The sequence below is a fragment of the Lipotes vexillifer genome, unplaced genomic scaffold (assembly GCF_000442215.2).
Source record: "Lipotes vexillifer unplaced genomic scaffold, Lipotes_vexillifer_v1.1 scaffold437, whole genome shotgun sequence".
Lineage (NCBI taxonomy): Eukaryota > Metazoa > Chordata > Mammalia > Artiodactyla > Lipotidae > Lipotes > Lipotes vexillifer.
Genome location: NW_006785990.1, coordinates 736590 through 748405, shown reverse-complemented (window position 1 = coordinate 748405; position 11816 = coordinate 736590). Strand labels below are relative to the sequence as shown.

Here is an 11816-nt window from a genome sequence, read left to right as displayed (position 1 = left end):
GAATGCCCATGGGGATGGAGAAGACTGGGCATGGATCAGTAGTGGTTCCCAGAGTGATCTCAATGTCTGGGGGCACCTCTCTTATCTCCAACACCCACCTGAGGCCCCGAGTGACTAGATGCACCAAGGATTTGCTTTTAGCCGAGGGAGGCCTTGTTCTTGCTTGCTGGCTCCTTCTCTAGGGCCTGCGTTAAGCGTGGAGCTTCCCCAGGAGTTTCCATCCAGGGAAGGGCTGGGTAGAGTCAGCCATGGAATCCTGGCCTCTGTCCTCTGCTGGCCACCATCTCTTCCTGGGACTGGCTGTAGAGGTACCTGGTGGTCCGGTTCTGATGCTCTCGTTGCCATTCACTCTCTGGCTGTATGATCCTAGCCAAGTGGTCAGCCCTCTCTGTGCTTCAGTTTTCTCACCAGGGGATCAGAAAGCTCACCTGGCGTGAGAATTAGGGAGATCCTGCTTGTCAGTGCTACACCCGGCACATCCTACCCTGAGAGTCCTGTGTCTGGAGAATCCTGGATCAGCAGGACGCTGACATCTCAGGGGAAGCTGACAGGGTTGTGACTGTGGGGCTGTCTGGGAATGCTGGCTGAGCTCCATGGATCCTCTTTCCTGGGCCCAACCCTGAGTCTGAACAGCCTGCTTCTTCCCGATTCCTGGGAGTCCATCACGTGGCCCAGAGACCTCTGCTGTCCTAGGCCACTGAGCTTGGGTAAGGGGTCTCGAAGCTGCTCATTACATTCATCCCTACTTCTTACTTTCGCAGCTGATGAGCCATTCTTGGGGAGCTCATATCAATCCATCAAGCCTGCATTGTTATCATCAAGAGAGAGATCAGCTTTATGACCATATGATATTGGAGACAAAGGATTATAACAAAGGCTGTTATCTTCTAGTGAGCAGCTTATCTTCTAAGCTGGAGACAGAGGTGACTTCTACTTTTTACTATGCATCAGGCAGTGCCAAGTGGTTCTTCACATACAAAGACCTTTCAGAGAATATGCACAACAGCTCTGTGAAGTGGGTGCCATCATCTTTCTCTGACAGAAAAAGCACAGAGGCCCAGAGAGGGTCAGCCCCTCGCCCAAGGTCCCACAGCATGTACGTGGCAGGGCCTGGATTCAGATCCAAGCCGTCGGACGCCAGCACTGGGGTTCGGTGTCTCTTCTATAACTGGGTTGTGAGTTGTGTGATGTCCTGTCCTAGGAATGAGCACACAACCTTGTTTAAAGTAATAGCTGGTGTGGCTTTGATCTGATGTATTTTGATCTTGTTATTTTTATGTTAGGAGCCTCTAAATAACCATCATTTCAACAGTGCCCCAATTAGCAGGCCATTCACAGTGGATTAGAAATTGACTTGTATCAGGCTTCTCCATTAGTGCCTGGGAGAGGCTTCCGGCCTTAATTACCCACCCTGCTCACCTAGGAGGTCGAGGCCTTGAGGAGCTTCCGTGGTGCTGCAGGTGTCCGTACAGGGGTGGGTCAGGGTGCCCACCTCCACGGGGAGGGTTGGTCAGCAGCAGGAGTGAGGTCGTTCTCTGTTGTAACTGCTATTTCTTGGGATCCTGGGCATGATTTGGGTGGGAACATTGATGGGGAGCTGGGGATGCCCAAGGAGAGGGGCAGGAAACAGACATGTATTAATATTTAGCATCTTTCTTGTGCATGGCACAGGATTGGCATTTGTGGTCCACGTTCTAAGTCAGTGCTCCCATTACTCTGCTGGGTAGAGGTTCATATCTTCAATTAATAGAAAACGGGGGCTCAGGAAGGAGACATGCCCATGGCCACACAGCCGCCGGCTAGAGAAGCCCAAACTGGAGCTTTGGTCTGTGAGATTCTAGCGCTCCTTCTGCTGCCCTGGTGAGCCCAGGCCCAGCCAAGAAGCTGGTGTCTCTGGCTGCCACCGGGGCTGGGGCAGGGGGACCTGTTCCCTGAGCACGTTCCCACTGCCCAGCCCCTGTGTCTTTGTCCCACTGCACCCCTCACTCACCCTGCTCCCCCCATCTCTCCTGGTCTAAATCCTTTTCTTCCTTTCAGACCCTGATGCTGACCCCACATGAGTTCATCCTCTTCTGGGTCCCAGGGAGCTTCCCCTTTCCTTCCTTACAGGCCAAGTTGTGGGCTCTGGCTCCTTGGTAGATCCTAAGCTCCTCAGATGGGGCCTGTGTTCATCCTGCCCTTTGCCCCTCCCCATCCCCAGTGCTCATTGCAGGGCTTTGTGCTTAGCGGGTGTGCTGAGTGTATGCATGAAACACACAAGAGGGAAGAGACAAATCCAGCCATGGTGAGCAGTGGGATGTGTGCCCAAATGGGGAAACTGAGCCTCAGGGAGGTTTAGTGACTTAATAACCCAGCATATGTGGAATGGGGATGGGGCTTGCCATCAGAAGTCAGGAAGTCCCTGAGAGGGAGCCAGGTAGGGTGGACAACAGAGAGCCAAGACCCAGTGATGGTGCAGTGGGTGTCTTGGGCCGGGACGAGGGGCTGGAGTTCCTGGACAATTTTACACCCTAGTGATGTACAGTGTGTTTTGTAAGATTACTTTTTTTTTTTTTCCGTTTTTTTTTTTTGTGGTATGCGGGCCTCTCACTGTTGTGGCCTCTCCCGTCGCGGAGCAACAGGCTCCGGACGCGCAGGCTCAGCGGCCATGGCTCACGGGCGCAGCCGCTCCGTGGCATGTGGGATCCTCCGGGACCGGGGCACGAACCCATGTCCCCTGCATCGGCAAGTGGACTCTCAACCACTGCGCCACCAGGGAAGCCCGTAAGATTACTTTTTAAACGTATAAATGCAGTGTATCAGCATTAAAGAGAATGTGTACAAGAGAAGAAAGAAAAATCCATTTATCATCAGAGACCTTGGCTTTTAGTGTTTTCTCTTGCCTTTTTCTTAAGCATGCTTTCTGCCTAGTTGTAATCCTGGTGAGCGTAAAATGTCATGCCCTGGTTTTGTCACTTAGTCACCCCTCAGAAGCATTTTTAGACGAGAAGCCATCTTAGTCCAGCCCTTATCGGTTGTGCGGCTTCACATCTTGTTATCTGGAAAATAGACACAGTGATGCCTGCTGTACAGGGACGTCATGAGAATAATGTGAACGTCAGTACATAGAGTACTCGACAGTGTTTTTGGCACAGAGAAAATTCTCACAAAATAGTCCCTCCTCCTACATAGCTTCATACTTATCCATTGTTGGAGGATTGTTTTCCTTTTGTAAAGGAATTACCTGTTCACGACATGAAATTTTGGCAAAATATAGAAAAGAAGGAAAACCACGTCTAGACCTCTTCTAAAATGCAGTCACTTTTAACACTCTGCAGTATTTCCTTCTGATCTTTCTTTCATGCATGTTGTTTTATTTAATTGGTATCATAAAATACATACAATTTTGTATTACTTTCACATAACTATTTTATGACGGGCACTTTCCCATCTTACTGTAGTATCTTCATAAATAGTTTTAAAGGCTGTGTGTGCTTTCAACAAATGGAACACTTTTATGTCACTCACCTCTTTGCATCTTTTAGATCGTTAGCAATAAATATATCAAGAGTCTGGATAAGTATCCTCTGAATGTTTTTGGACCTGAAGCCATTTTTACAGCTTGGATGGATGCCCAAAGTGGAATTATTGACCAGAGGGCATGAAAATGTCGAGGCTTACGGTATTATTGTATCAGTCTTTACTGACTGCTGTGTGCCAGGCACATTGTGTGTCTGGAGAAGGAGGGTGAGCAGAATGGGCATGGCCTTTGTCCCCTTGGAGCTTGAGGTGAAGTGGGAGAGAGAGACAGTTATACACGCAGTGCAGTGTCATAATAGGGGAAGTGTGGGATGCAGATGAAGCACTTGACAAAGGGTCCTTAGTCTGGGGTCGTAGAGTCTGAGTCTTGAAGCGAGAGTGGGTGGGTGTGAAGGTTCAGGAGGCCACAGGAAATGTGGTGGGCTCCAGGGGCCGAAATGTGGGCTGTGGTCTGTAACAGAGCGGGTGGGGGCGTGTGAGGAACCTGAGGCTGCAGGCACTGGGGAGCCTGCAAGACGGCCCCAAGGAGTTTGACTCTGTCCGCAACGGTCTTGGGAGCCACCAAAGGGCTTTAAACAGTAGCGTGACATGACTGGATTTCAATTCAGGAGTGAACTTGGCCTCATGCAGCCTGAATGCGAGGGGCCAGAGCATTTAGATGGCTGCAAGATCTTCAAGAGAGACTGCAGAGAATCCCTTGTTTAACCACCCCCTCCTCCTGCCTTGTGTTTGGAGGCTGAGGGTTCAGCCGGGAGAGTTGTGGGCATTTGAGTTGTCCTCCTACCGAAGCCCATGAATGTGCAAGGTGAGTGTCCGTGCGTGGGGAGCTGCTGGCCTTTGGTATTCGAAAGCTTGGAGGTGTCTTCCTCTTCCCGCACCTTTCCAGCCTCCCTCTACCTTGCTCCTTGGATTTCCTCTCCCAGGTCTCCCTCTCCTTCTCCCAGCCTGGTCTGAGGCATTACATAAACCCAGGTGCTTTCAACCGAAAGAACCGTATTGTCAAAGTTGTTCAAAAGTCTGCCGTCAGACTCTAGGTCCATCTGATTCACTTTGTTATAAAGCAGAAACTAACACGCCATTGTAAAGCAATTATACTCCAATAAAGATGTTAAAGAAAAAGCAGCAGACGGCCTGCTGACATTCACAGGCTGTGTTTTGAAACTGCATCTGCTTTCCCACATTCCTGCCATCACATAAAGCATTATTAATAAGTGTTTGCTTCAAAACTGGTGCAGTGGGTTGCAGTGTTGGGAGGTGCATCTTTCTATTAATTGGTCTAATGTTCCAAAACGGTCTAAGTGTATGGCTAAAAGGGGTTACTGGAACTCATGGTTGCTGGATGACTTCAAAAGGTGATCCCTGAGCTCAGCTACCCTAGAAATAGCTGCTGGCACCTGGTCATGTTCCTCCTACACACCTGCAGTCAGCGCCCCAGCTGCACGAGCATCTTTCTTTGTTATTGTCAAGTGGCTTTTGAATAATCCTGGGCTTCTGGAACCAAATGCTTCCTCTGGGGTTTGACCTAGTATTTTTATGATATGAATCAAATGGACTTGGCCAGAAGACCTGGGGTTCCTGGGGGGTTTTGCCTACAATCTGGATCCCCCGGGGTAAGTTTCTCCCTGGCTTTCCGATGTTATTTATTTATTTTTTTGGCGCTACGCGGGCCTCTCACTGTTGTGGCCTCTCCCGTTGCGGAGCACAGGCTCCGGACGCGCAGGCTCAGCGGCCGTGGCTCACGGGCCCAGCCACTCCACGGCATGTGGGATCTTCCCGGACCGGGGCACGAACCCGCGTCCCCTGCATTGGCAGGCGGACGGAGTCTCAACCACTGCGCCACCAGGGAAGCCCTTTCTGATGTTATTCATTCCCCTCAGCCCCAATCAGTGCAGTTCAGCCAACAATTGTAGAGTACACAGTGTGTTCTTGGCCTGTGGCATGGCCTTGGGAATACATGGATCAACAAAATGAGCTCACAGCTCTTAAGCCCAAGTGGGAAACAGGATGGCTAATTTAGTAGCACTGATGGCTGTCTCAGGCAGATGTGGGTTGTATCCCTGTTCTACTCTCCCCGCTTGAGTAGCCTAGGACAAATGGTTTTGCCTCTCCTGACCTCTGTTTTCTCATCTGTTGAATGGACACAAGAACATCTAGCTGGCAGCATCACTAGGGCATCACAGACTGTGCCTGTGAGAGCCTCTGGCCTGGCCTGGCCTGACATGGGTTCTTGGTCCCTGGAGGGAGGCAGTGTTTCTTGGAACCCTGGGAATGAGCTGCCTGGCATGAGCTCTGCCAGTTGAAGCCAGGGCAGCATCACCCCCATGCTGACCCCACCCTCTCTCTCCCCTCTCTTTCCAGCCTGTGACCTCATGACCCAGGGGATTTTGGCCTTGGTCACATCCACCGGTTGTGCGTCTGCCAACGCCCTGCAGTCCCTCACAGACGCGATGCACATCCCACACCTCTTTGTCCAGCGCAACCCAGGGGGCTCTCCGCGTACCGCCTGCCATTTGAACCCCAGCCCTGACGGCGAGGCCTACACGCTGGCCTCCAGACCTCCCGTGCGCCTCAATGATGTCATGCTCAGGCTGGTGACAGAGCTGCGCTGGCAGAAGTTTGTCATGTTCTACGACAGCGAGTATGGTGAGTTGGGGGCAGGGGCTGCTCTGGGGCTCTGGTGGCGGCATGGCCAGGCACTGGGAGACCTGCGAGCTGGACCATCGCTCGTGGAGGCTGAGCGCTTTGGAGTGGGCTGGGTGTGGACAGCGGTCGGTGGTCTGAGCCAAGTGGGTCTCTGGGTGGTAGGGCTGAACCTTGAGCTTTGTGAGTGGGGGAAGAACTCTGAAAACAGATCTGTAGACAGGTGCTAAAGTTGCCTAGCAACAACACCTTATCATGACAGCTGAAGTTGGAATCATTTTAGAGTTTTCAATAAAATATTAATAACCCTCTGACAGGGATCTGAAGGGCTGCACGCAGGCAGTGGTGGAGGCTGTGGCCAGCATGGGTCCTCCTGGAAGCCTCCTCTGCAAAGTGCTCCCCTCTGACTGGCCGCTCTCCCAGACTTCCCAGCTCCTTGTCTCCCTCTGCCCTGATCTGCCCTCAGTTTCAGCGTTTCTGGCTGGGGCAAAGGTCAGGAGGAGGGACACCCTGAATGTCATGGAGCCAGGCTGGGGTTGTGTGGGTCTGGGGACACTGGGCATGGCTGGTCATGGCTTCTTTGAAGGCCTCCCATATGAAAAAAAAAAAAATCATAATTTGCTTGTGAGGAAACTAGAACAGTGGGCTCTGAGGAAATAGCTTTAGGTTTTCTATGACTGCTTTGTGAAAACAGACCATTTCTAGTCCCAAGATAAAATGGTTTCCACCTTATGAGTTTTTTTTAAAAAAACCTTTTTATTTTGAGTTGATTGAGATTCACATGCAATTATGAGAAACAATTCAGAGATTCTGTGTGCTCCAGCATCTCGCCTGTCATACCATATCGCAAGTGGGATTTGACCTTGACACAATCCATAGGCTTTGCTCATATTCACCAGTTGACATGCACTTGGGTGTGTGTATTCACTTCTGTGCGATTTTATCACATGTGGATTCATGTGACCACCACAGTCAGATGCAGAGCAGTTCCCTCACAAGGATCCCCATGCTACCCTTTTATAGCCACAGCCACCCACATTACGTGTCTTTAAAGGGTGTGGGGGACTGGTGAGGGTCAGCAGCTGCATAGCTGGGACCAGAGCAGAACGGGGTGGACCCTCGAAAGTCCTGGTTTTCTCTCTTGGTGAAATAATTCCTTTGCCAAGGATGTAACTAAGAAGAGAAACCAGCATATGTTTGCCTTTGCCTAAATCCTCTGCTTCTTTAAGACCAGAATGTTGTCCTCAGCTCTTGAGCAAATATGCTGTTTAGAGTCTTCCAGAAGGAACTGAAAGAGCAGACAGTCACTGTGCTGAAATTAAGATGAGGTGGTGATGGGGAGAAGGGCAGCCGGAGGCTCCAGGCACTTGAACTGGACTCTGTCCAGGACTTGGTCTCTCCTTCCAACCCCCGCTCAATCCCTGACTCTGGGAAGGAGTTTGAGACCACGTCATAGCACCTCTTAGTGGCCCAGCCTTCCCCTGACAACCCTTTGTGTTGGTGGTTCAACCCCCGACCTTGGGTCTGCTCTGAGGCTGCATCCTGTAGGGAGGTGTGGACACTGCCAGGGCTGAAGGTCCAGTGTCTGTAGACCCTCCCCACCTCACTGCTCCTGGTTTCTTTGCTCTCCTTTTGCTCTGACCTATAGAAACTCCTCAAGCCTTGGTTCTTCCTAAGCCCTTAAGGTGGCTTTGGTGGGAACCTCAGCCATAGGAAGCAGGTCTCAGCTCTCCAGCCAACCTATCCCATCTGGGCTCCTGTAATTCTTGATGACCAAATGACACCTAATGGCACTTGCTCAAATTCTGTGTTTTCTTCTTCTTACGTCCCTTACCCCCACTTGGCTCAAGGATCAAGTCCCCGAGGAAGGGCGCCTGATCTCCACCTGTCTGCAGGCTCCTCCCTTTCCCATAGAGCTGGTTCCTTGGTTACATGCTCTCACAGACACACGTCTCCTTCCTTCAGCCTGCTCTCAGCTTGTTGCAACACACTCATGAGGGCTAAGCCTTGATGAGCAGTTACTCCCACCCAGGCTCTAAGCTCCAAGACAGTGGGCCCTGTGCTCTTCCCTGCTATATCTCTGCTGCTTAGCATGGTGGCTGGCACACAGCAGGCCCTAAGAAATTGTCACTGTGTGAATGAACCAACTCGTTTATGCGGACATGGACTTTTCAAACAATTTTCACACAAGACAAAGGAGAAATGGGGGGAAAGACAAGGGCACTGAATAGTCTGACCTCTGAGGTAGGGGAGGTGAGCTAGGAAACAGATGTTTCATTCTGTAGGCGCACTCCTCTGCCTCTCTCCTCTCCCACCCAGACTCTCCAGTCAAACCAAAAGGTGTGCCCCTCTTTTCTGACACGGAGACCTTTGCTACCTTTGGTAGGGTTGAAGTGAGTTTTCAACTAAACTGGCCTTTATTAGTAATTCTATGAAGACACAGGGTACCCAATAGCTTTCCTCTGGTGGACCACCGCAAGCAATTGGTTGATTGAGCCTTGAATGCTGTGTTGGGAAGGATTCTGAGGAAGCATGTAGGCTCAGCAATAAAAGTGCTGTGATTGCTTCATGAAGCATCATGTTGCGGGGACGGGCTGGAAACAGCCTGCCCTGTTTGCAGATTCTGATCTGGAAGGTAGGGGAGAATCAGGCATTTCAGAGCTGCCTTACACTTGGCTGTCGCTGTCCAAGGTGCTGATCCATTTGGCCTTAGCCTTTTTGGAGGCCAGTGCTCTTTTTTTTTTTTAAATATAAATTTATTTTATTTATTTATTTTTGGCTGCGATGGGCCTTGTTGCTGCGCGCGGGCTTGTTCTAGTTGCGGTGAGCGGGGGCTACTCTTCGTTGCGGTGCGCGAGCTTCTCATTGCAGTAGCTTCTCTTGTTGTGGAGCACAGGCTCTAGGCACGCGGGCTCAGTAGTTGTGGCGCACAGGCTTAGTTGCTCCGCAGCATGTGGGATCTTCCCGGACCGGGGCTCGAACCCATGTCCCCTGCATTGGCAGGTGGATTCTTAACCACTGCGCCACCAGGGAAGCCCGCCGGTGCTCTTTCATTGGGTACTATGCAGAACCTCCTGCCTTTGCCTGCCCTGGTCATTGGCCCCCTGATTTGACAAACTTTGAGGCTGGGTTTCTACCCCAAACATTCTCTATAAAACGTTCACCACTGTTACTTGTTTTGGCCATGCCCCTCAGGCACAGCCCAACCTCTGGCCCATTTTTAACATGTTAGATGAGCCAAGGCGGTAGAAGCCCACATGCTGTTTGATGCAGCCCCAAGAATTCAGGGTGTGGGTGCTCCCTCAGCTTGGCTGGCATTGGCCTCTCCGAGGGCCGTGGGTGGATTTACATTGCTGATATGCCCAAGACAAATGGTGCCCCCACAACTCTTCAGGGCCCTTCCTCCACCCGACCACTACAACACTGGCTGCAGTGAGCCCAATTAAAAAGCAAATTGAGTGTAAAGACTGTTTCATTCCTTCCAAAGTCAAACAGAAGTGGTTTGGGGATATAGCGACTTTTTTTTTTTTTTTTTTTGATGCTGATCTGCAAGTATCTTTACATATATTATTTGATTAAAGCCATTTAATAACTCTCTGAGGTGGGATTATTGCTGCATTTTACGGATGAGGAATGTGAGGCTCAGAGAGATTCTTTCTGACTTCGATGCCCATGCACTTAGCCAAGGCACCATCGTATTTCTGTAATCCGGGGCTTGCTAGGCTCCAACCTTCTGCTCCTAGCCCCAGCCAGACAGAGTTAATGCCAAGGATGGGGTGTGTGGAATGGACTTGGCATGCCCTAGCTTTGTGCAGTCAGTCACTTGCTAATGAATGTCATATGTAAGATCCCACTCTTGCAAGGTGAGGACTGACCCTTCCTCATTTGCCCCTCAGCCTCCCTTTAAACAAAGGAATGTCCTTCCCTGGGTGGAGCCTGAGGACTGGGCATCTGAGTCAAGAGTCAAGGTTCAGAGAGACAAAAACACGTTCTAAGAGAGAATTTGGCAGAGTGGTGGGAGTGGAGTTTGTGTATTTAAGGTTTACAAAATGCAAGATGTGCCATTTGGTAAAATTCCATCAAAAATACTTGTATGCTTGTTGTGACAGCGAAAGGAAAAATGAAAGAGAAGCTGACATTTGGGAGAGAAAATCTGTAACATTAAAATACCAAAAGTTTGGATTGAACAGAAGAGATAACTTTCTGACTTGCCACTTCAAATTCTGGGATATTCGTGTGTGTCTTGGGGAGGATGTGCTAGGAGCTGCAGGCACAATTTCTCCCTGGTGAACACATCTGGATGAGGTGCGTATTTACAACTGGGATCTTAGAAATCACTGACTCATTCGTTCAACAGATATTCACTGAGTCCCTACCATGCACAAGTATTTTGCTAGGTACTCTTTTTACATGAAGAAAGAGATGGGTGGAGTATCTTGGCTAAAGTTGCACAGGGCTGGGATGTGAAGCCAGGACCCCAGGGCCCTTCCCTCCACAGCATCTCTGGGGTGTGGTGGTCCCTCTTGGCCTCTGTGCCAGCTTGCAGGCCTGGAATGGGGTTGGGAGCTGGGATTCCACAGGAACAAAAGCTTAAAGCTCTAAATGCGTGGCCATTTCCTATTCGTGCTTCTTTTAAGATTATTTTAAAAAGTTTAAAAGTTACACATGTTTACAATGTATATGTCAAGTTAAAAGAATGGTGATAAAGTGAACTCCCATGAACCCAGACCAGTTTAAAAACGTGTAGGAGCCCTTGTGTGTCCAGCTCATATCGTGTCCTCTCCTACCTAGGGGACATAAACACTATCTTGATTGTGTTCTAACCAGTTCCTTGCTTTTCTTTATAGTTTATCATGCACGTATGGATCCTAAGATACATATTGCTTAGTTTGGCCTCTTTGTGAACCCTAAATATCTGGAGTAACACTTCTGTACACTTTCGGAATTGCTTTCTTTTTTATTCAATGTTAGGTTTTTGAGATCTGTTCACTTGACGCAGATGGGTATATTTGATCATTTTTACTGCTGCAAAGTATCACCTGATTTATTATCCATTGTGTTACTATGGGCATTTGTTTCCAGGTTTTTGCTATTACAAATAATACTGATAAGATTATTGGTGTTCGTGTGCAAGAATTTTTTAAGGGTCTATCTCAAAGGAGCAGAATTGCTGGACTATTGGGTATGCATGTTTCACTTTAGTATATCATTCCAAATTGCTTTCCAAAGAATTTCTATCTATTTTCACTGCTCTCTGCAATGTATGAGCATTCTCAAAGCTCCCCAACTTCACCAACACCTGGTACTGTTTTTACTTTTAAGATTTTCATGTGAGATGGTATCTTGCTGTGATTTTAATTTATATTGCTGTGATAAAAGATGAGGTTGAGAATCTTTTCATATCTCTATGCACTATTTTTGTTTGCTCTTCTGAACACCTGTATGTAGTTTTAAATTTTTGCCTATTTTTAAGACTGAGCCTTTTCTTTTGTAAGTTAGGGATGTTAAATACCTTCTTTCAGTTAGTTGTCTTAATTCACAGAAGTTCTATATTGTATTGTTTTCAAATTTATTCATCTTTTAGACAAGTAGCTCTGTTTCCTGTCTCATTTAAGAGGTCCTTCCCTATCCAAATGGCATAAAGATATTCTCCTGCT

General features: G+C 49.0%; 1 protein-coding gene across 1 annotated transcript in view; it reads left to right on the top strand.

Moving 5' to 3' along the window:
- GRID1 (glutamate ionotropic receptor delta type subunit 1) overlaps positions 1-11816 on the top strand; it is a 686100-nt gene that overhangs the window by 129572 nt on the left and 544712 nt on the right. Inside the window, exon 3 of the mRNA XM_007458349.1 lies at positions 5878-6162. Within this exon, the coding sequence (XP_007458411.1) occupies positions 5878-6162 (285 nt within the window). The remainder of the gene's footprint in view (positions 1-5877; positions 6163-11816) is intronic.